The sequence below is a fragment of the Heptranchias perlo genome, chromosome 5 (genome assembly GCF_035084215.1).
Source record: "Heptranchias perlo isolate sHepPer1 chromosome 5, sHepPer1.hap1, whole genome shotgun sequence".
In the NCBI taxonomy this organism is placed as follows: domain Eukaryota; kingdom Metazoa; phylum Chordata; class Chondrichthyes; order Hexanchiformes; family Hexanchidae; genus Heptranchias; species Heptranchias perlo.
In genome coordinates this window covers 64,848,247-64,873,174 of record NC_090329.1, presented here as the reverse complement: position 1 = coordinate 64,873,174, position 24,928 = coordinate 64,848,247, and the positions used below count along the sequence as shown (strand labels likewise).

At 45.7% G+C, this 24,928-nt stretch overlaps 1 protein-coding gene across 1 annotated transcript in view; it reads right to left on the bottom strand.

Moving 5' to 3' along the window:
* Nucleotides 1–11,763: 11,763 nt before the first annotated feature.
* Nucleotides 11,764–24,928, bottom strand: part of LOC137321818 (protein eva-1 homolog C) — a 338,629-nt gene continuing 325,464 nt past the window's right edge. Inside the window, exon 8 of the mRNA XM_067984520.1 lies at nt 11,764–13,442. Within this exon, the coding sequence (XP_067840621.1) occupies nt 13,075–13,442 (368 nt within the window). The 3' untranslated portion in view covers nt 11,764–13,074. The remainder of the gene's footprint in view (nt 13,443–24,928) is intronic.

Sequence of the window (24,928 nt, the reverse complement as noted above, 5' to 3'; positions counted from 1 at the left end):
CGCCTGGTGCTGCTCCTGGCATGCTCTTCTACACTCCTCATTGAACCAGGGTTGATCCCCTGGCTTGTTGGGAATGGTGGAGTGAGGAATATACTGGGCCATGAGGTTACAGATTGTGCTGGAATACAATTCTGCTGCTGCTGATGGCCCACAGCGCCTCATGGATGCCCAGTTTTGAGCTGCTAGATCTGTTCTGAATCTATCCCATTTAGCACGGTGGTAGTGCCACACAACGCGTTGGCTGGTGTCTTCAGTGCGAAGATGGGACTTCGTCTCCACAAGGACTGTGCGGTGGTCACTCCTACCAATACTGTCGTGGATAGATTCATTTGCGACAGGTAGATTGGTGAGGACGAGGTCAAGTAAGTTTTTCCCTCGTGTTGGTTCGCTCACCACCTGCTGCAGGCACAGTCTGGCAGCTATGTCCTTCAGGACTCGGCCAGCTCGGTCAGTAGTGGTGCTACCGAGCCACTCTTGGTGATGGACATTGAAGTCCCACACCCAGAGTACATTCTGTGCCCTTGCTACCCTCAGAGCTTCCTTCAAGTGGTGTTCAACATGGAGCAGGACTGATTCATTCACCGAGGGAAGGCAGCAGGTGGTAATCAGCAGGATGTTTCCTTGCCCATGTTTGACCTGATGCCATGAGATTTCATGGGGTCCGGAGTCAATGTTGAGGACTCCCAGGGCCACTCCCTACTGACTGTATATCACTGTACCACCACCTCTGGTCGGTCTGTCCTACCTGTGGTGCTAGTGCGCATTGTACATTTACAGCCACTTGTGGATAAGGTCTTAAATTGGCCATTCCTTCATTGTCGGGTTTCCTCTAGGTAGAATTGTACATTTTGAGGCTGATAATCTGCAGCCTTTCTGGTGTATGCCTGCCTTAACTCCAGCACTGGTGCAGTGGAAGGGCTGCAAATTAGGCCAGGACTCAGGTACACTAGGTCCCGATCGTACATCAAGGATTCCACAGGGCCTTATAAGGGATGGAGCCACCAACTGACCGATTTGTTTAGGAGGGAGCAACACTGACTCCCAACACCAGGAGTGTGTGCGTCCGCAGCCTTTCACTTGGTTGGTGAATGGTTGGCAGCTGGCATGTCAAGTGAGACCAGACATACCATTACTTCAGTGCGGAAGTGGACCTTATCTGGAGGACCATGGTCTGAACTTCTGAAGACAAGAGCTGAAATGTTTTTTGTTATCTGCCCCTTATCAACGGGGACCAAGGGGATGCTGGTGGCTGCTTTTTGGGGTGGGACTCTGACACTAACTCTCCATCCTAATGCTCCCCTAGTGGCTTGGGTTGCATTCCAGGCCCAACAAATGAAGGGACTTTCGTCTGACCTCATCGAGTTTGAAAGCAGCCCCGATGGATTTTTGCTCCCTTTCTCTTTTAGTTAATACAGATTATAGATTAGTTGAATGGAGTCATTTAATTAGGGTGAGTGTGTTTCAAAACTTGTAGGATAATTGTGAGCATTTATCATTTCCAGTTATGAGGCCCATTTAATCTATAATTCAGAATCAGATCAAAAATATATGATTTCCTCCACATGATAAGTAGACCCTCTAAAGCATGACAAGAAATAATTTTACAACATGGATTTTTATAGAATTATGTGTGGATATATGGCACTTTTTAATGCAGGGAAAGAAGAAGTCTATTAAAGAATTGAAAGCAAATCGCACTGGAATAAATGGCTGAGACATAAACTGAGGCATCAGTTCAGTGAAAAGAAGGCTTAAAGGTCAAATGTTCTACATCATAACAAACTTTGATGCTGCTACATTATAATATCTATTATAAAGAAAACAAATCAATACATAAAATAAAAAGATTGTGGTGAGTTTGTTCGGTTCAAGAACTTTGTAAAAAATTTTCTTCAGAGTGGAGAATTTGAAAACCCTTAAAGAAAGGTTAAGTAAATTATTGAATTTTACAATGCAAAATGTTCACCTGGAAAAAAGTCACATGACCCTCAAAAAAAGAGTAAGCTGTGGGACTCTTCAGAGAGGGTTCGCGTTGTGCTTCCAGTTAAAATATAGACCAAAGAGCTTTGGAAAGCATGTCACAAGGATTCTCTTTGTATTTTATTAATTTGAATTCATCCCTAATTGGCTGCTAGGCATCGTACCAACAACAGGTCACTGACATTTGGCTAGAAGTTGGGAAATCACTGCTCAAAAGCCCACGATAGTGGGTGGCAACGGTGCAAAAACAAGAACTGCCTCCAAAGGACGGCAGTGGCTGCAGTCGGGATCTGAACGGCTTCTCCAGTTTTGTTTCATTTAATTTATTCAAGTGATAAAACAAAAGCTTTTTCAGTTGCATTTGCCTTTAGCAGCAGTTTTTTATTATTATTCCTCAGAGAGTCATTCAGAATGAAATGGCACTTGACACGTAAAATATGGGGCAGGTTTCAAGAGCCAAGATGATGTAATTCCATAACTTTATGGTTGGAATACTATCAGTTTTCCAACTTTCTCCCATCCTCCTCTGAAACTAATGACTCATGCTGTGGTACAGATGCCGACAGTCTGCCAGTACTTCACCAAAGTGGACATTCTTCAGGTGAGCCTAAATCATTGAATCATTGAAAGGTTACAGCATGGAAGGAGGCCATTCGGCCCATTAAGTCCATGCTGGCTCTATGCAAGAGCAATGCTGCTAGTCCCATTCCCCCGCCCTATCCCCATAGTCCTGCAAATCTTTTCCTTTCAAGTACTTATCCAGTTCCCTTTTGAAGGCCATGATTGAATCTGCCTCCATCACCCCCTCGAGCAGTGCATTCCAGATCCTAACCACTCGCTGTGTAAAAAAGTTTTTCCTCATGTCACCTTTGGTTCTTTTGCCAATCACCTTAAATCCATGTCCTCTGGTTCTTGACCCTTCCACCAATGGGAACAGTTTCTCTCTATCTACTCTGTCTAGACCCTTCATGATTTTGAATACCTCTCTCAAATCTCCTCGCAACCGTCTCTGTTTCAAGGAGAACAACCCCAGCTTCTCCAGTCTATCCACGCAACTAAAGTCCCTCATCCCTGGAATCATTCTAGTAAATCTCTTCTGCACCCTCTCTAAGGCCTTCACATCTTTTCTAAAGTGCGGTGCCCAGAACCGGACACAATACTCCAGTTGTGGCCGAACCAGTGTTCATCATGACTTCCTTACTTTTGTACTCTATGCCTCTATTTATACAGCCCAGGATCCCGTATGCTTTTTTAACCACTTTCTCAACCTGCCCAGTCACCTTCAACAATTTGTGCACATATACCAACAGATTTCTCTGTTCCTGAACCCCATTTAGAGTTGTGCCCTCTAGTTTATATTGCATCTCCTCATTCTTCCTGCCAAAATGTGTAACTTTGCTTTTTTTCAGCGTTAAATTTCATCTGCCACGTGTCCGCCCATGCCACCAGCCTGTCTATATCCTCTTGAAGTCTGTCACTATCCTCCTCACTGTTTACTAACCTTCCAAGTCTTGTGTCATCTGCAAATTTTGAAACTGTGGCCTGTACACTCAAGTCCAAGTCATTAATATATATCAAGAAAAGCAGTGGTCCCAGCACCGACCCCTGGGGAACACTACTGTACACCTCCCTCCAGTCCGAAAAACAACCGTTCACCACTACTCTCTGATAGTGAGTGTTTATAAGTTGTTCGACCTTGGGGACATCCTGTTGTTACCCAATGTTCATATATGTATGCTTTCCACAGGAGTCACTAGATCACAATTAGGAGCAGGACCACTGGTTTATTTTTTTCCCTAACTTGGGGAATGCAGAGGCCAATTATAGTGGCTCTAGCACTGATCTGGCTAAGACCAGCACACTCAGTACAGAAAAGGGATCAAACTTAGGGCTTGCCTGCTTTGTATGGCTTTTACATTCATCCACAAACTAGTAATATTTTTAAAAGCTATTTGCATCCAGCAAAACTAATCTCATGAATTTTAACATCACTTCATTTTCACTTACGTTTATTATGTGGGAAGAATAATTGTTCAGTGGTAATGATGCATCATAAGGTCATGGGACAATATTCTCAAATTGCTTTGGGTAATAGTGCACCGCACTGGGTAAAAGCACAGTTGATGAGTATCATATGACCTAAACCAGGTACTACAAATAAGAATTTTTAAATTAACTGTCTAGTCAATTAACCAGTGTTGTAAGTGTAATTGGATCCAGATGTTCAAACTTGATTAGCTGCTGCGTTGATTTTTTTATTTGGCAGAGATATGCAAACTGAAATCAACAGTATCACAGCTACTGAAGCAGTGCCTGCCTTGTAAGGGGCACAACCTACAACAGAGTGGAGCCAGGGGCAGAGATTCCCTACACCAGAGTTCCCACTTCCCCAGCTTGTTCAGGACACAGTATAAGACTGGAGGCCACTAGACCCAGTAAGATGAGGCATTCTGGCTACCAGATGGGAAGAAGTGGATCCCACCAAATGAGTCCAGACCAGACAAGTGGTCTAAACATACTAAGAGTGCTCAACACTTTTTTTCAATTTCTTGTTCAACCGCCTTATAACGGGGACATGGCTGGGGTCTGGGGGGATGGGGGTGGGGGGGGGGGGGGGGGAAGGAGAGGGTTGAAACCACTTAAATGCGTCAAATTTCCCAGTTGCGTGGAGCAGGTGGGCATCAAGGATGTGCCCATAGTGTTGCTTGTACCTGCCTGCCCCATACAAATTAGGTGCCGTCATAATGGGGGCAATTTTAACACACCAAGATGGGCGGGGGGAAGGCAGGGAGGGGTTTAAAAACAAATAAATGGCAAACCCGACCCCAGCCCATCTCCAACGCGGCCACTTCCGGTTTTAACGGAGGCGAGTTGTGGGCGGGCGACTAACTTGCTCCATGGAGGCGGGTCTGTCCTTAAAATATTTTAATGAGGCTGCTTGCCTCAAATTTAACATCTGTTTTATATTTAACTCCTGGGGTCAGGTTTTCCTGGCCTCGGGAAACCGGGAAGCTGAATGGAGGCGAGGACGGTTGGATGGAACAGGTAGGGGCCTTTCCAGCACTGCTTGTGGGCCAGGAGGAGCAAGAGTATTTCCTCACCCCCCGGCCCAACAAGCTAACCTCTAAACCACCCCGCGATCAGACCCCCTCGATCGGACCCCCCCTGCCCAATGTCCTCCCCGACCCACGACCTCTCCCTTCCTCCTTCCTCTCCGCTCCCTGGCTGCGGCCTGGTGCTGCAGGCTTTTGCACCCGACAGCCAGTCAGCCTCTCAACCTGGCTAGCTGCCACCAGGAAACCGATTCAAAAAATTTAAATCAGGCCCTGCCGTTAAATTCGGGAAACCCGTATTTCCGGGCTTCCCGCCTCCTCGTAAATATGGGGGCCAGTGACCCTGCAAACTCCGGCAGAGTCAGTGCTGGAGGACACCAGTGGTCAAGTTGCTAACACAACCTTCGGGATCATGTCCCAGGGATTTTCAGGGGCACTTTTCTTCGCTGTGCCATGAGCATCAGATTTCACCTTATTGACTGCTCTCCTGAACAATAAACATTGTTAAAGCAGCAAAATCCTTTTCTCAGTACTTGAGTTCCACCCCACTGGACATCAACATGAGCTTTAATGTTCCTATTACTATATCAAGGTAATCTCCAACATGACTTCTAGCTGCACATAAAACAAGAAGCTATTTAACAAAAGAATAATGGCTGTTAAATGATTGTTAGATTAAAAATTATGTTAGAACCCATTGGTTTCAGTAGATACAATCATAAGCAGTTACATTAGATGTTAACGCAACTCACTGTAGATCCCCGGGAGTTGGAGCATATAAAATCCGCCTCTAGTACATTTATTTATCTCATGAATAGGAATCTATTTAGTTCCAAGTAACAACACTGAGGGTTCCTCCAAAAGACACAGAATTGAATCACATAGGGTACGGTAGCATAGTGGTTATGTTACTGGACTAGTAATCCGGGGTCATGAATTCAAATCCTGGCATGGCAGCTGGGGAATTTAAATTCAGTTAATTAAATAAAATCTGGAATAAAAAGCTAGTATCAGTAATGGTGACCATGAAACTACCGATTGTCATAAAAACCCATCTGGTTCACTAATGTCTTTTAGGGAAGGAAACCTGCCGTCCTTACCCGGTCTGGCCTATATGTGACTCCAGACCCACAGCAATGTGGTTGATTCTTAAACGCCCTCTGAAATGGCCTAGCAATCCACTCAGTTGTACAATTCCACTACAAAAAGTCATAATAAGAATAAAACCAGACGGACCACTGGACACGACAAAGGCAAAGTCCAACCAAGCCCAGTCGACCCTGCAAAGTCCTCCTCACGAATATCTGGGGACTTGTGCCAAAATTGGTAGAGCTAGGGAGTCCTCAACATTGAAATCTCGTGGCATCAGGTCAAACACAGGCAAGGAAACCTCCTGCTGATTACCACCTACCGCCCTTCCCTCAGCTGATGAATCAGTCCTCCTCCATATTGAGCACCACTTGGAGGAAGCACTGAGGGTAGCAAGAGCACAGAATGTACTCTGGGTGGGGGACTTCAATGTCCATCACCAAGAGTGGCTCGGTAGCACCACTACTGACTGAGCTGGCCGAATCCTGAAGGACATAGCTGCCAAACTGGGCCTGCGACAGGTAGTGAGAGAACCAAAAAGAGGGAAAAACTTACTTGACTTTGTCCATGACAGGAGTGACCACTGCACAGTCCTTGCGGAAACGAAATCCCGTCCTCACACTGAGGACACCATCCAATGTGTTGTGTGGCACAACCACCGTGCTAAATGGGATAGATTCAGAACAGATCTAGCAGTTTAAAACTGGGCATCCATGAGGTGCTGTGGGGCAGCAGTAGAATTGTATTCCAGCACAATCTGTAACCTCATGGCCCGGCATATTCCTCACTCTACCATTACCAACAAGCCAGGGGATCAATCGTGGTTCAATGAGGAGTGTAGAAGAGCATGCCAGGAGCAGCACCAGGTGTACCTAAAAATGAGGTGCCAACCTAGTGAAGTTACAACACAGGACTATATGCATGCTAAACAGTGGAAGCAACATGCTATGGACAGAGTTAAGCGGTTCCACAACCAACGGATCAGATCAAAGTTCTGCAGTCCTACCACATCCAGTCATGAATGGTGATGGACAATTAAACAACTAACGGGAGGAGGCGGCTCTGTGAAAATCCCCACCCTCAATGATGGCAGAGCCCAGCATAGTGTTCAGTTCCATTCGCAACCCCTCAGATAATGAAGCAGTCCGTGCCCGCATGCAGCAAGACCTGGACAACATCCAGGCTTGGGCCGATAAGTGGCAAGTAACATTCACGCCAGACAAGTGCCAGGCAATGACCATCTCCAACAAGAGAGAGTCTAACCACCTCCCCTTGACATTCAACGGCATTACCATCGCCGAATCCCCACCATCAACCTGCTGGGGGTCACCATTGACCAGAAACTTAACTGGACCAGCCATATAAGTACTGTGGCTAGGAGAGCAGGTCAGAGGCTGGGTATTCTGCGGCGAGTGACTCACCTCCTGACTCCCAAAGCCTTTCCACCATCTACAAGGCACAAGTCAGGAGTGTGATGGAATACTCTCCACTTGTCTGGATGAGTGCAGCTCCAACAACACTCAAGAAGCTCGACACCATCCAGGACAAAGCAGCCCACTTGATTGGAACCCCATCCATCACCCTAAACATTCACTCCCTTCACCACCAGCTGCAGTGTGTACCATCCACAGTATGCACCGCAGCAACTCGCCAAGGCTTCTTCGACAGCATCTCCCAAACCTGCGACCTCTACCACCTAGAAGGACAAGGGCAGCAGGCGCATGGGAACAACATCACCTGCACGTTCCCCTCCAAGTCACACACCATCCTGACTTGGAAATATTCCACCGTTCCTTCATCGTCGCTGGGTCAAAATCCTGGAACTCCCTTCCTAACAGCACTGTGGGAGAACCTTCACCACACGGACTGCAGCGGTTCAAGAAGGCGGCTCACCACCACCTTCTCAAGGGCGATTAGGGATGGGCAATAAATGCCGGCCTTGCCAGCGAAGCCCACATCCCATGAATGAATGAAAAAAAAGAACCAAGGCCTTTACTGTATTATTTAACAATTCTATCAAAAGTTAGAGAATTTTACAAAACTAAAGTATTCTTAGTTTTTGGAATGTCTGCTGTCAGGTTAAGTTGAATTTCGGCACTGAAGGAGGAATCCAATAGTTCTACGACAGCTACATTACAATTTCATTTAAGAGCCGCTTTTTCTGGCCCCTGCGCCTGGGGAACTGTGTTCCCTGGGTGTGATGATCAGGAAAAAGGAATGGAGAGCAAACTCTTTAAAGCCTGTAGAAATGGGTGCTGCTATCTCAATCAGGTAACCCTTGCTCTTAGTTTCCCTGGCATGACGTCTTTCATGCAATATCACCATAGGCATTAAATGCTGTCATTTGGGTGCTTCCGAAGAACCATTCAGGGTAACTCTTAGTCAAGCTTTCATATATCTTAAGTACAGCCATAGGAGACTGCTGTCCCAGCTTCCTCTGGGAAGAGGAGCCTCCATCAGCACTACATCTGTCTAAACAAGATAATTTCACCTCTATCTGCAGATGCAAGTGGTGGCAGGAGGGCAAAGAACACATCCCAGGCAGTCTAACCTGCCTGGCATCTCTTCCTGTATTATCCTCTTCTTCCAAACATGTCAGATTCCCATTGGGAAATGTTGTGCAGGATGTCCCCAGACTCCTGACACTAATGAACTCCTGCCTGTTTCAGACAGGAACTCTGACTACAACATTCAGTGGGGCTGAAATTGGGTGGAACTGACCTCTACTTAATTTAATACTCTATTATGTCCTGCCTGCACCTATTTTCTGGGTGAAATGCAGATGAAAATTGACTCCAATGCCTTCCTAAAATGGTGTCCAGTCTCAGGCTGCCATTAAACTGGTGAGAACATTAAAAACATCTATACCATAATCAGGCTAGACTACAAAATATTAATCCTTGCTTTTTATGTAATCAGCGGCACCGGCCTGTCAAAAATGTGCCCCTCCCTCACGTTTGTATCGAATATTTTACCCCAAGACATTAGATCGGAGCTCTCTGAGGGCATTCCAAGTGACATTCGTTTAATCCAAAAATATGGGTAGGGGTTGTTATAACTGCAGCATTCTTCTTGTAAGCTTACCTGAGATGGATTATCAAAACTGTCAAGGCTTTTATCTGCACCTTTTCTCATCTATCTTTCTCTGAGGCCTTATTGAATTTATGAAGCAAAGTTAATAATCGTGAATATAAAAAGAAAACCAGTGAATGCTAGAAGTCTTAAAAAATGGATTTTGGGTTCTCTCCCATCGTTCAGCAGGTATTTTAATGACAGTAATTTAATGAACCACACAGATCAGCAAGGCCCCAGGTTCAAGCCTATTCTGTGCTGAATTAACAGATCTCAGCTAGGATGGTGGTAGAGGTGCTACAATTACATAACACACCTGCAACAGTCATTGTTTTTATCTGCATTCTATAAAGTTTTATAAGCAAGCATATAGGTGCTGATTTTTCTGCCCTTCCCCCACCCTGGCACTGGAAAGGAGTGCACTGAATATATCCAGGCCTAGAAGCACCAGTATTCCCTGTACTAAGCCATTAACATGACCCGGTAAAGGTCCGTCTCCTGGCATAGCCCAGCTCCGGAAAAAGAGGGAGGAGATCAGTGCGCAGCTACAGGCCAGCACCTGTGTACCTGGCTACTGGCATTGGGGTCCTCTGGATGTTACTGGAGAGCAACAGCCATAAGGCCAAGGCCTGGGGGTGGGTTGGAAACATTAAATAGCACTTGCCTATTCACTCTTCAGACTGCAGTACCAAAAAAGAGCACCTGGCTTTACAGATGCAGCAATTCAGGTGCTGCTGCAAGAAGTGGGAGAAAGTAAGGGCTATTGTTAGGTAATATAATGTGATATTTTATATATCATAGCAGATTGAGAGTGGGAAACTGCAGCCATTTTTCTGTTTACAATAGTCATTATATTTTCATTAGTGCAGTTCCACTCTTCCCCTTGGTTCACAGATCTTTCTGATGGACCACCTACACCCGTTCCACTCTTCTATGGTCATTTAGATGTTTCTGCTGCCTTTCACATTCGCACCTTTATGATTTTTACTTTTTTTTGCCTATTTTAACCCCATCATTTTAATGGTAACTTGCTGCTGTTTTTTGTGAGACCATAATTTCATTCTTGCTTCTGTTGAACCTTTCCAATAAAGTACTCTCCAAAGATTGTCAATTGTTCTACTTCATTCGTGAACAGTAGACAGTAAGTCAGCGTAGTTAACAAAGGTCAAGGTCTTGTTATTGTGAGTTTACTTTAGAAGATTCCATCTGATGCTCCATTAGTCTATGGGCAGCAAATAGGGGCAATTTCCTTTTGATTTTTAAAAATTAAGTCACCAATCAAATAAATAGGAACTTTGTATTTCTCGGATAGAGGAGCAAATTCACATACCTTTCCGTATTACACAAGAACAGTGGCAGAGTGACGGGTCTGTCTATCCATTGTGTTCTGACCAGAGCAGGTCCTAACTCAAGTCTCACACACATGAGATTCTTGAAGCACTTACTCGGGAAGAAGAGTAGCTGAGGGGATTTTGCATTGTCTTCCTCACAGTTTTTATCTCCGGAATATGTTCTCCTAGGTGGGGTGCAACCAAGGCTAAACAGCCCCACCTACCTTTTTATGATGAGGGGTTGGACCCATCGGACGCAAATATCCCCACTGGACCTCAATCCAGTATTCAGAGCCAGCAGTCCGATTGCCAGGGCTGTCCTGATTGAAGCCCAATCTAACAACTGAGCCGGTAGTCACTCTGCCTAGTTGCGATTACCCCGCTGGATGTCATTCCAATATTTAGAGACCATATTCTAGTCTCCACTCGCCGGGACTGTCTGGAGTGGGGCTCAAACCTTTCGCCTTCCGATTCAGGAGGTGGGAATGTTAACATTAAGCCAAAGGATCACTTCAATGATGAATGTATTGTTAGTAAATCATTCAAACTATCTGATAACATCAAGGGGAATTAATGGGACATAAATGCAAATAAGCAAAACAGCTAAGCCACCCCGGTCTTATATTATTTTAAAAAGTGAACCAAAAAAATCCCAGATTTAATACATTACTCTAAACCTTTCCTTTGCAGAAGAAAACCTAGTAATGCTTTCATTTAGTTTCAAATCTGTAGCCAAACCTAATCCATATCTCCAACTTAATCTCATTCCCTGTTTATGCATGGACCCAAAATACAGGTCCAATCATTTGAAACATAAAACTGCCCTTTGTATGGTGCAGAGTGATTCCCTAACCAGGAGATAAACACGAACGTGGTGGCTGGTACTCTGATAGCTCCCTTGCAGTGCTTCTCCCGTTGCCTACGTAAGCTGCTGTTTCTGCTCATGTCACTATAAATGTAAACATAAAACCTGTGCACTGTGTGTACAAGAACAGTGCATCAGTTCATTCATAGATGTCTGGAACAGGGCTCGAACCCATCACCTACTGACTCAGAAGCGGGAATACCATCACTAAGCCAATGGCTCGCTTCAAGTGTCAGGTAGTTTAACCGTATTGCATTCCAATATCTAAGCATTTACTTGAATATTGTGGCAGCAAGCTGAACCTAACAGCAGTACCAAGTGTTTCAACAGCCATTTTATTACAAAAAAAATACAGATGCTCTAAAAGCAGAAAACAATTTGTATATTTATACCTTTAATAGTTTTCTCTTGTGTTTTAAAATTACACCATTTTTACACAGTAAAATATCAAGGATTTTGTCATCTTTTTGTTGCGTCAGGTTCTGAATATATAAATCTTGTTAACCCATCACAAAGCTTTAATGGAATGTCAAAGAGAGAGATTCTGGTCAGAATTAGATCAATTAGATTTTCTGGATTCTCTTATTGGGACCGTCTAAGTTCTGCAGCAGTCACAAATAAATTCCCACTGCATGACTGCACAGCCAGTTCCACCGCATCTCAAAAAAGCTGAGTATAAATGGTTGACAATACTTAATTCTGAGTATATTGAAGTATCAACTTGACTCGTAGCACGAACAGAAAATGTTAGAAATACACAGCAAGTCAGAATCTGAAGAAGAAAGGCAGTTTGATGTTCATCAGAACTCTGTTTCTAGCGTTTTCTGTTTCTCTTTCAGGTTTCTAACATTTGCAGTTTTTCTTTTTATCACCACACTGATAGCCTGGGGCATAAAAAGCCTAAGCAGATGCCAAGAAAACTGGGCAAGCTCACTCGGCCATTTTGGTACATCTGTCATTGTTCCCAACAATCTCAGTGATGAGATACTAGAAGAATAGTAACCTTCAGAATTGGATTTCCATTCATTTCTTTTTGTTAATCTTTATCCAAGAGAAGATCATGTTTTGGTTTTAGTCAACCAACCTTTGGTACATTACATTCATACATCCTGTTTTTGTAATTTATAAAGTTTCTTCAATACGATAAAAAGGTTTGTGCAGCACTTTCCAATTGTCAGCAATAACAAGTTAGAAAGGCAAAGGCACATTCACGTGTATTTCTCTTAAAATCACTATTCAACCTCTTTGAGGCTATTTTCCCTCAAATGTTGTATGTAACCAGTGATACATCCTGCAAAATATGAAAATTCACCCTTTAACTTTAACAAATAAAATAACAGGATTTCATCCCTGAGGCACCAGTTCAATTTTGCCACTGGAAAATAGATCTACAAATTTGTTAAATAAGATAAATTCCTTGATGAATTAAGGCTGAGATGATTCAGTGGATACTGGTAACAATATATTCTTCAGATATTGAGGAGAACAAATTAGCTTGAATACTTTGAGAAGTTCTTTCAAATGTTTAGTGAAATGAAGATTCTTTACTCCAGTTATTGTTCTGGAGATGCACCCAGAGCTGAGGATAACTATAGTTCCAGTCATATACAGCTGTTGAGTGCCAAAAGCACCATCATGTCTTCTGAACCATTACCATATCAAGGCCGCTGGTCTAGATAGCACATTAGTAATAGCGATTCAAACTCCTAGTGGCAGGAATATCTGGCTGGCCATTCATCCAGATCTCCCTAATGATCCGCTCTCTCTCTTCCAACCTCTGTGCCCGTTCCAGTTCTTCCGCCGAGGTAAAAACGTTCATGTTTAAAGTTCTCTCAAAGCGGCGGTGCCGTCTGGCAGATAGATCTGAGGTAGTGTCAGAGTTATCATCATCACTGTCATCATCATCATTACTATCCTCTTCATCTGTATTGTTAACTGCTGATTTCTTCAAATCTGTTCGGCAGGATATCCGCAATACGAGAGCACACAGTGTTAGAATCAGTCCAATGCACACCCCAGACACAAAATATAAAGCAGTTTTCTCAGGATTGTCTGTAAAGAAAACAGGTTCAGTTTATATTTTTCAATCGTGTTAAATAGTAGAGTAAAAACATGGCGAATCCTCCTTTAAAAACATAAGAACATGAGAAATAGGAGCTGGAGTAGGCCATGGCTGATCTTCGACCTCAACTCCACTTTCCCGCCCTATCGCCATATCTCTTGATTCACATAGTGTCCAAAAATCTATTGATCTCAGCCTTGAATATACTCAACGACTGAGCATCCACAGCCCTCTGGGGTAGAGAATTCCAAAGATTCACAACTTTAAATTTTGAATGTTCATTCTTTCTTGCATCACTCAGTTAGGAACCACATGACAGTTTTCTTATTCAGTCCATCAGGAGGGCAGGATAATGTAGCCCACCACATCTCAACAGATGCCATCAATGAAAGTGCATTATTCATGCCATCACTGGAGACACTTGGGTATAGGAATGTTCCCTGCCTTCTATCTCCATTAATTTTACCTGCTCCCACCAATGTTATGACTAAATGTTACAGCTACTTGGCTCGGTCCCCTCTCCTATATGCTCTTCTAAGCATTTTCCTAAAATGTCCTTCCAATTCATGATTATTGATGCATAGCAGTTGTTTCCAATGTTAATGGTCTTCAAAACAGCAGTTAAAATATATATCTTTAAGCAACCTCTTTAATTTTCTTTTAAATTGCAACGCAGTAAATAAGACTGTTCATTTAAATTCCACTCTGCATCCTTCCTGAGCCCCTTTCCATACTGACCTGATTCAAGCAGCCCAGGAATTCCCATTATTTCCAATGGCATAATATAAATTCCAGTACTTAATACAAAAAAGTAATAACTTCTTAACGGTTCAAATGTCACTCTATCCTTCTTAGCTGTGAACTGCAATTGGCGCCAACCTTTGCATGTTTGCCAAAAGGCTTATGTGCCCTTCAAGTTGTTGGTCAGATAAAACTTTTACTTGTTCTGCCATTCACTGAAGCTCATGCTGTCACTCTTGTTGACTAATTTATTGACCCTCTGTTGTTATGAGTATTTTCAAATTTTCCTTTCATTTAAATCAATGGTAACCTAAGTGATAGGATAGGCTTCTACAGATAAGCTTCAGTTTCATTATTTATAGTAGTTAATATTTAACACACATAATAATTCATCAATCAAAATGAAATTCTCCTCATTGTAGCTAAGCGTCTTGCCATGCTGCCTTGTTAATTTTTAACTGCCTGTACCTGGATTTATTCTGTAGCCAGTAGTCTAACATGATCCTTAAGTATCACAGGACATTGAAATTTATACTCAGGAAATATATTCATTTACATTTTAATTAACAAAGAGAGAGAACATCTGTCAAGCCAAACTTCAGATTTAAGAAACTTCAATAAAATGTGGATGGTATTTCCTCGGAGCAGTATTTTTTTTAAGCTCTAACCAAATTTGTTTCATTTATATAACTTGCTATTCTCACCAAAGCTTCAAACTCATTCTAGGCAAATGTTGTGGTGTACACGCTTGCTTAGCCAAGCTATCTGTAAATTCTCCAGTAGATTTGCTTGCATTCAGTTACCATGTGAAAATTGATTAAAGGGCCTGGTTAATGCATAGACACAGGAGAGGCCAGCTGCCAGTGGGAGGGCATTTATTGCTACCCACCCACTGTAGTTGACAATACTCTTACTGGTTGCCAAAGTTTAGCAGTAGTAAAAGGTATAGCGCCATCTAATTACATCACAGGCCATAAACGTTCACTTTAAGTGACTCTAAGTGCACTATTTCAGGCTTCATTTTTTGTCAGCTTTATTTACATTCGAAAACTAATTAATTTAAAACTCCAACATTTTTTTTGGGTGTGTTTTAATGGCCGATGACTGACTTACTTCAAAAACTTATTTGTTAGAATAAGAAAAAGAAATCTAAAAACAAACTTTCAAGTCGGCAAGTTTCTCTGTATTGACTTGAGAAAGTGTCCTTTCCATCTACGCATCTGGTTATATGTCAATATAATTTTTTTTCTAAATGGATGCTAGGCCATCAGTATCAGGTTTGTATCCCAAATAGGGAAGAATTCTGTATTTACCTGTGTTTTATTTCTAATTTGAAGTTCGATTTGCAGAAAAAAAAGCTATAATCCACTCAGTTAAATATCCACTAACATATGGTTAGATGTAATCAGTTTATAACCCAACAAGGTATGCAACTGGACAAAACAGAACATTTAATTATTAACTATTGCTTGGAGATGGACATGCCAGCATTGTATTAAGCAACATTTTTGTATAAAATGTAACCTCAGGATTGTCGTAGCACTTCTGCATCAAAATAAAAAAGAGTACTGTTAATAAAATTGGGAAATTTTAGTTCATTTAGGAATAACTATAGATTTCATTATGAAAATAATATTACTAAATATAAAATGGTTACAAAATATGTGCTTAACATTCTTTGCCCTCTTGCTGATTATCCGAAAGGACCTTGTCTCCATCGATTTCAGAAAGGATCAGTTCCTGTGACAGCCACTTGCTGTTAAAAAAAATTGATACATAGCTAGCACACCATTCACTACAGCAGGCTTTTTGCTGTAGCAAAAGCTACATTTGCAGCATGACAAATATTTTCAATGCAATTTTCGTATTTTTATGTTAGCTTTTATTGATACCAAGTTAAAAATAGCATACGTAGTGTTAAATGTGATGATACATGATATCACAATCATACCATTGTGACCTCTTTACAGCACATGGGAATATGTTTTGTAAGACATTTCATAATGTTGACATTGTGCCTTTAAAGTATTTTTGTTCAGGTCTTTGGGAAAAATAGGTTGGAGTTACTGAGGCTGATAGCATAAAACAGTGAAATTAGTATCAACATTTAAAAGCAGAAGAGAGTTAATTTTAACTCGGGACAGGTCCAGGGTGCAGGGCGGGAGGGAAAGCCCCGCAGAGTCATTAGCCTGAAGCCTGGACCATTTTAGCTCCCAGGCCTCATTTAAATACTGCAGCACCGCCTCCCACCCAAAGCTGGCAGGAGTGACATAAGGGCCTGCGGCGGGAGCGGAAATTGGGATGGGAGTCTAAAGATGCCGGGAACCTAAGGGAATGGTCCACACGTGAACTTAGTGTCGGGGGAGGGGTGGGGCTCCCGCGTTAGTGTCGGGGGAGGGGTGGGGCTCCCGCGTTAGTGTCGGGGGAGGGGTGGGGCTCCCGCGTTAGTGTCGGGGGAGGGGTGGGGCTCCCGCGTTAGTGTCGGGGGAGGGGTGGGGCTCCCGCGTTAGTGTCGGGGGAGGGGTGGGGCTCCCGCGTTAGTGTCGGGGGAGGGGTGGGGCTCCCGCGTTAGTGTCGGGGGAGGGGTGGGGCTCCCGCGTTAGTGTCGGGGGAGGGGTGGGGCTCCCGCGTTAGTGTCGGGGGAGGGGTGGGGCTCCCGCGTTAGTGTCGGGGGAGGGGTGGGGCTCCCGCGTTAGTGTCGGGGGAGGGGTGGGGCTCCCGCGTTAGTGTCGGGGGAGGGGTGGGGCTCCCGCGTTAGTGTCGGGGGAGGGGTGGGGCTCCCGCGTTAGTGTCGGGGGAGGGGTGGGGCTCCCGCGTTAGTGTCGGGGGAGGGGTGGGGCTCCCGCGTTAGTGTCGGGGGAGGGGTGGGGCTCCCGCGTTAGTGTCGGGGGAGGGGTGGGGCTCCCGCGTTAGTGTCGGGGGAGGGGTGGGGCTCCCGCGTTAGTGTCGGGGGAGGGGTGGGGCTCCCGCGTTAGTGTCGGGGGAGGGGTGGGGCTCCCGCGTTAGTGTCGGGGGAGGGGTGGGGCTCCCGCGTTAGTGTCGGGGGAGGGGTGGGGCTCCCGCGTTAGTGTCGGGGGAGGGGTGGGGCTCCCGCGTTAGTGTCGGGGGAGGGGTGGGGCTCCCGCGTTAGTGTCGGGGGAGGGGTGGGGCTCCCGCGTTAGTGTCGGGGGAGGGGTGGGGCTCCCGCGTTAGTGTCGGGGGAGGGGTGGGGCTCCCGCGTTAGTGTCGGGGGAGGGGTGGGGCTCCCGCGTTAGTGTCGGGGGAGGGGTGGGGCTCCCGCGTTAGTGTCGGGGGAGGGGTGGGGCTCCCGCGTTAGTGTCGGGGGAGGGGTGGGGCTCCCGCGTTAGTGTCGGGGGAGGGGTGGGGCTCCCGCGTTAGTGTCGGGGGAGGGGTGGGGCTCCCGCGTTAGTGTCGGGGGAGGGGTGGGGCTCCCGCGTTAGTGTCGGGGGAGGGGTGGGGCTCCCGCGTTAGTGTCGGGGGAGGGGTGGGGCTCCCGCGTTAGTGTCGGGGGAGGGGTGGGGCTCCCGCGTTAGTGTCGGGGGAGGGGTGGGGCTCCCGCGTTAGTGTCGGGGGAGGGGTGGGGCTCCCGCGTTAGTGTCGGGGGAGGGGTGGGGCTCCCGCGTTAGTGTCGGGGGAGGGGTGGGGCTCCCGCGTTAGTGTCGGGGGAGGGGTGGGGCTCCCGCGTTAGTGTCGGGGGAGGGGTGGGGCTCCCGCGTTAGTGTCGGGGGAGGGGTGGGGCTCCCGCGTTAGTGTCGGGGGAGGGGTGGGGCTCCCGCGTTAGTGTCGGGGGAGGGGTGGGGCTCCCGCGTTAGTGTCGGGGGAGGGGTGGGGCTCCCGCGTTAGTGTCGGGGGAGGGGTGGGGCTCCCGCGTTAGTGTCGGGGGAGGGGTGGGGCTCCCGCGTTAGTGTCGGGGGAGGGGTGGGGCTCCCGCGTTAGTGTCGGGGGAGGGGTGGGGCTCCCGCGTTAGTGTCGGGGGAGGGGTGGGGCTCCCGCGTTAGTGTCGGGGGAGGGGTGGGGCTCCCGCGTTAGTGTCGGGGGAAGGGGGGGCTCCCGCGTTAGTGTCGGGGGAGGGGGTGGGGCTCCCGCGTTAGTGTCGGGGGAGGGGTGGGGCTCCCGCGTTAGTGTCGGGGGAGGGGTGGGGCTCCCGCGCCAGTGTCGGGGGAGGGGTGGGGCTCCCGCGTCAGTGTCGGGGGAGGGGTGGGGCTCCTCCCGCGTCTGTGTCGGGGGAGGGGTGGGGCTCCCGCGTCAGTGTCGGGGGAGGGGTGGGGCTCCCGCGTCAGTGTCGGGGGAGGGGTGGGGCTCCCGCGTCAGTGTCGGGGGAGGGGCGGGCTCCCGCGTCAGTGTCGGGGGAGGGGGGCCCCCGCGTCAGTGTCGGGGGAGGGGGGCTCCCGCGTCAGTGTCGGGGGAGGGGGGGCTCCTTTCTAATTGTTAAAATCTACTTTGGTTATTCATCAATTATATCATGTAAACCTTTCTTCCCAATTTAATTGTTTTCACCATCATTTTCCACTTAAACAAAATTATAGCCAATCATACTCCAGCAAAAAAAAAACTGCAAAAAAGTTATCATGACAGTTCCTCCCCCTCCCCATTATTAACCCCTAAAATTATTACATAACAAACACACAAAACAATCAAAAAGATATCACAAGCATACCCATAAACTTATCTTCAACAATTCCTCGTGCCTACCAAAAGCAACTCTCCTGGATTCTGATCATTCATCCCCCTAACCTACAGTAAGCAGTTAGATAATATTGATATTCCCTTCAACATCTCCAGAACTATAATTCCCAAAATCCATCATGGCTTTCTGGAGCAGAGGAATTCCCAGGAGCCATCTCATATTTCCCCCACCCTCCGAACATGCACAGCAGTCCGTCAGCTGACCTGGCCTGGACCTCAGCATCCAAGACCAAAATTCTCATGAGTATCTACCAATGAGATTACTGTGGCCTGCACCCTCCTGATCTTACTGTGCTTACTGGCTTCTGCTGCCCACACAACTCACAGCAGTACGAACACAGCAAGAGATAAGGTGAAAACATTATGGCAGAAACAAACAGGAATGAGAGATCAATCAAAAGAATAAGACAAGGAAACAAAAGAGAAAGCGAAAAGAAATAAGAGAAAAGTAAAAAAGCAAAGAGTAAGAGTGAAGTCGAGGAGAGTATAAGGAAAAGCCATATACGCAAGTGCAGGAATCCACCTCTAATCAATGAACTTTTAACTTCATTTATTTCAGCAGTACTGTGGCTCAGAGAATGAGGAAAGAAGAAAGAGAGAGATGCTAGGGTGCAGAGAGGTAGTGTGACCCTAATGGGAGAGACTTTTCTTGGAACTGATTCGAAGAGGGTAGCAGAGAAAATGAACAGATACAGTTAACTATATATCACACCCAGGTAAGACGATATGGTAGTGATCTAATACTCCCAGGCTACTTCCGTTGCTGCTTTGAATATAATCACTATAAGATTGAGACTATGGGCGGGGGGGAGGGGGGGGGGACTTTTAACCTAACTCATAAGGTGGGAAACTGACGGGATCAGGTGGAACGCTGGTTTTACACTCCCTCCAATAATGGTCTCCATTAACTTCAATGAGGACTAAAATCGGGTGGGGCCCATCTCCCACCATATATGCAACAATATGTACTGTAACACATCAGGACTCTATGGCAATGTGCCACAACAGCACTAAGTAGTTTATACTTTTAAAATAAAAACTGTGCGCTTCTTATTGGTTTTAGCCAGTGTGATTAAAATGATGTTACAATATAGGGTGCAATACTTTTAAAAATTTGAATTTTCTTGAAAGTCATTTGAATTTTGTGGGCCGAGCCAAATTGTGACCAAGGCTTTTCCTGTAGCTCTTTACGAGTAATGGGCCTCCTATGTGAATATCTATAATGAACTCATTATAAATTCTATTATAGGGATTACATGGAATTTCACCAAGCAGTATGGCCTGAAGACTTTTTCACTGACACTGTACTGTACCTCACTGTGATTCTGGCAGATTCTGCATCTTGGCAGTACACTGCATGAGCAAACCTACTAACACCTATAGCACAAAAAACCCTCTGTTCCAAACAGACCACCTCAGACTTAATATTCATAGCACTCTGAACTAAACATAAACAGATCCGTCACGTTTCCAGTTCTTGCCATCAAATGTCTAATATTTTCAAGTAACAGAAGTTAAACATTCCTCTGTTTTTTTTCTATTTTAACTACTTTTGGAAAAGGTTAGTTTCTTATAAAACTAAGTTTGTGATAAGAAATTTCATGATGTCTGACTGAGCATCAAATAGGAAGATCACTGTGAGCATCACTGCAATCTACACCAGAGAAATTTGTAACAGTGTAATGAAGTAAAGCACCTACATAGATATACATAGAATTTACAGCACAGAAATAGGCCTTATGTTCCACACGAGCATGCTCCCACTCTACTTCATCTAACCCCATCAGCATAACCTTCTATTCCTTTCTTCCTCATGTACTTATCAAGCTTCCCCTTAATGCAACTGAACCTACAAATCATTTTTCAAATGCTTTAATCCAGAAGTTTCTCTCCTTTTTTGCACTAATTCTTTTGTGGTAGTGTTCCACTAGATTCAGCATCCCTGCCGTACCTCCCCTATATGGCTATTCTTCATGCATGAACCTAGGCAGTGTGGTCCAAATTTCCTTTGGATCTGGGACACAGTGGGAGGGGATAAAGCAGAGGTGCTAGAGCCCCAATGGGGGAGGAGAATTAGGCAGGAGCAGGAAACGCTGGTCCTTTGCCCAAAATAACATCAGTGCCAAGTTTCTACTGGGCCTGGGGTAGGCAAAAGTTCAGAGAGGCTTCCTGAACCAGGAGGGAAAAACCAACATGGTTTCTGTACTCTGATAGCTCCCTTGCAGGGCTTCTCCTATTGCCCACCTAAGCTACTGCTTCTGCTCCTGTCAAACTAAATTTAAACATAAAATTTGGGCATTGTTTGTACAAGGACGAGGCATCATTTCATTCATAGATATTGTGAACCAATTTTTAATTACTTTAATTAGAATAGTGGAAGCATTGGTTGTGATCTTCCCAGTGATGTGAAAGGCAAGCCTATTATAGAACTGCACTGACAGTTGGGGTAGGAACTTAAGAACAGGAGTAGGCCCTGTTTAGCCATTCAATGACATCATGGCTGATCTGTGACCTAACACCATATAACCGCCTTAGCCCCACATCCATTAAAATCTATCAATCTCAGATTTAAAATTAACAATTGAGCTAGCATCAACCGCCATTTGCGCAAGTGTTCCAAACTTCTACCACCATTTGTGTGTAGAAGTGTTTCCTAACTTCACTGCTGAAAGTCCTGGCTCTAATTTTTAGGCTACCAGAACATAAAAAGTATGAGCAGGAGTAGGTCATATGATCTCTCGAGCCTGCTCTGCCATTCAATAAGATCATGGCTAATCTTCGACCTCAATTCCGCTTTCCTGCCCAATCCCCAGTTCCCTTCATTCCCTTAGAGGGAAAAAAAAATCTATCGATCTCAGTCTTGAATATATTCAATGACTCAGCATCCAAAGCCCCCAGGGGTAGAGAATTCCAAAAATTCACAACCCTCTGAGTGAAGAAATTTCTCCTCATCTCAGTCCTAAATGCCCCACCCCTTATCCTGAGACTATGCCCCCAGTTCTAGACTCTCCAGCCAGGGAAAACAGCCTCATAGCATCTACCCTGTCAAGCCCTCTCAGATTCTTATACGTTTCAATGAGATCACCTCTCAATCTTCTAAACTCCAGACAGTATAGGCACATTCTACTCAATCTCTCCTCAAAGGACAACCCTCTCATCCCAGGAATCAATCTAGTGAACCTTCGTTGTACCGCCTTTTAAGGTAAGTGCATCCTTCCTTAGGTAAGGAGACCAAAACTGTACACAGTATTCTAGGTGTGGTCTCACCAAAGCCCTGTACAATTGCAGCAAGGCTTCCTTACTCTTGTATTCCAACTCCCTTGCAATAAAGGCCAACATACCATTTGCCTTCCTAATTGCTTGCTGTACCTGCATGTTAACTTTTTGTGTTTTGTGTACAAGGACAACCAAATAATAACATAAGAACATAAAAAATAGGAGCAGGAGTAGGCCATACGGTCCCTCGAGCCTGCTCCGCCATTCAATCAGATCACGGCTGATTTTCGACCTCAACTCCACTTTCCCGCCCGATCCTCATATCCCTTTATTCCCCTAGAGTCCAAAAATCTATCTATCTCAGCCTTGAACATATTCAATGACTCAGCATCCGCAGCCCTCTGGGGTAGAGAATTCCAAAGATTCACAACCCTCTGAGTGAAGAAATTCCTCCAGAGTGTTGTGAATCCCTCTGAACACCAACATTTAATAGTTTCTCACCATTTAAAAACTACTCTGTTTTTCTATTTTTCCTACCAAAGTGAATAACCACACATTTCCCCACATTATACTCCATCTGCCACCTTCTTGCCCACTCACTTAACCTGTCTATGTACCTTGGGGGAAAAATTTGATAGGGCCTATTATTGGGCGTAGGCAGCATGATCCGCTATTAACCTGTGCCCAATTGCCCCTTCATCCTGCCTCAGTACTCACGTTCAATCTGCTTTGAAATCCAGGCCTTGCACGTCGATTCAATGCACTTTCCACCAGCGTGGGGAGCCCCAATCTCTCAAAAGGAGTCTGGGGGGAAAAAAAATTGGATAAGGGCCATTTTTGGGCCCAGGTAGCATGATGTGCTAGTACCCCGCACCCAATGACCCCTGCGCAGGCAGGACGCGAGTTTCAGCCGGCCCGAGGACTCACCTGCAATCAGCATTCCATTCCGGGCCTTGCACGTGGAATCAATGCAATTCGCACTTTCCACCACCAGGGGAGCTCAATCTCTTAAAGGGAGGATGTTTCTTAGAAATCTCCGCAAGGTAGCTGGTACCTGTTATTTGCTGAAACTAACAGTCTACTGTCTGCACAGAGTCTGAATGGAGATCAGACATCACACACATAAACCACAGATGCAGGTCCCATCGCTGTGTTTACACACTGATGAGTTATGTTAAAACATTGAATAAAGGTTGCGCATTACTAAATCCCACATCCTCCAAGCTGCACGCCAGACCTCACCAATCTGACGATCTGAGTTGGTGCCAGGCCTGCAAGAGTGCATGCACCAAGGTTCTCTGCTGATGCACTAGAGACCTTGGTGCAAGAGGTGGACAGAAGGAGACACATCCTATATCCACAGTGGGAGGGGGGGTGGTGCAAGAGGCCCTCCAGACATATATCCAAAAGGCAATGGGAGGCAGCAGGGGACAAAGTCAATGCCAGACGCACAGCATCATGAATATGGATACAGTGCAGGAAGAAGTTCAATGCTTTGACATGATTGGTCAAGGTGAGTGAGGTCAACTGTCAAGTGGCGTCTCCTACCAACTGCACCACGCACTGCACCCACCCCATCACCCACATACCAACAAACTCTTTCCATCAGTAGTCAACTCTTCAACTAGATGCTTCCTCTCACCTTTACACATTACCACTGTTTCAAGCCGCCCACCCACAACTCTCAGGCCACACACACTGGCAGCTATTCAACCATGACAGGCACATCACCCAGACAAATGTCCTGCTTTCTTGCAGGAGAAGGTGGCGCATATCAGGAGGCAGCAAGTGGCAGTGGCATTTAGCCCCTCGAGCATGTTCCACCATTCAATGAGATCATGGTGGACCTGTGACCTAACTCCATATACCCGACGTAGCCCCATATCCCTTAATACCCTTGGTTCACAGAAATCGATCAATCTCAGATTTAACATTCACAAATGAGCTAGCATCAACTGCCGTCTGCAAAAGAGCGTTCCAAACATCACCCACCCTTTGCGTGTAGAAGCATTTCCTAACTTCACTCCTTCACGTCCTGACTCTAAATGTTAGGATATGTCCTCTCGTGCCAGTATTCAAGTACAGGAGACCTCCAAAAACAGTTGCAAATGTCTCAGCAGCCAGAAGCAATAATCCAGCCACTAACCTGTAAATCCTGCAAGGTCCCTTTAAATTGCGCTGGTGGGGGGGGGGGCTCCTCCAGGCACTCTAAGACATGTTCAGATTGTCGGGGTTAAGACTGTGCATTCAGTTGAGCGTTAGTGCCAAAATGGTGCCTATCACTTGTGTTATATATAAAACTTTCTACATTAATATACTCTTTTACACATCATATTCTGCCAAAAGCACAGAGGTACTTGAGACACACGCTTGGTCAAGAGCCTTCAGAGATTCATATACTACAATACCTAGGCCTTTCTTCCGTACGACAGCCTTAAGTTCACAATGTTACGCGGTATGTGCATGCTTGGTGGTAGCCCTACCTATGTGCATTTTTTTTTCATTCGTTCATGGGATGTGGGCGTCGCTGGCAGGACCAGCATTTATTGCCCATCCCTAATTGCCCTTGAGAAGGTGGTGGTGAGCAGTGTTTTGAACCGCTACAGTCCTTGTGGTGAAGGTTCTCCTACAGTGCTGTTAGGTAGGGTGTTCCAGGATTTTGACCCAGTGACGGTGAAGGAACGGCGATATATTTCCAAGCCCTTGTCCTTCTAGGTGGTAGAGGTCGTGGGTTTGGGAGGTGCTGTTGAAGAAGCCTTGACGAGTTGTTGCAGTGCATCCTGTGGATGGTACACACTGCAGCCACGGTGCGCCGGTGAAGGGAGTGAATGTT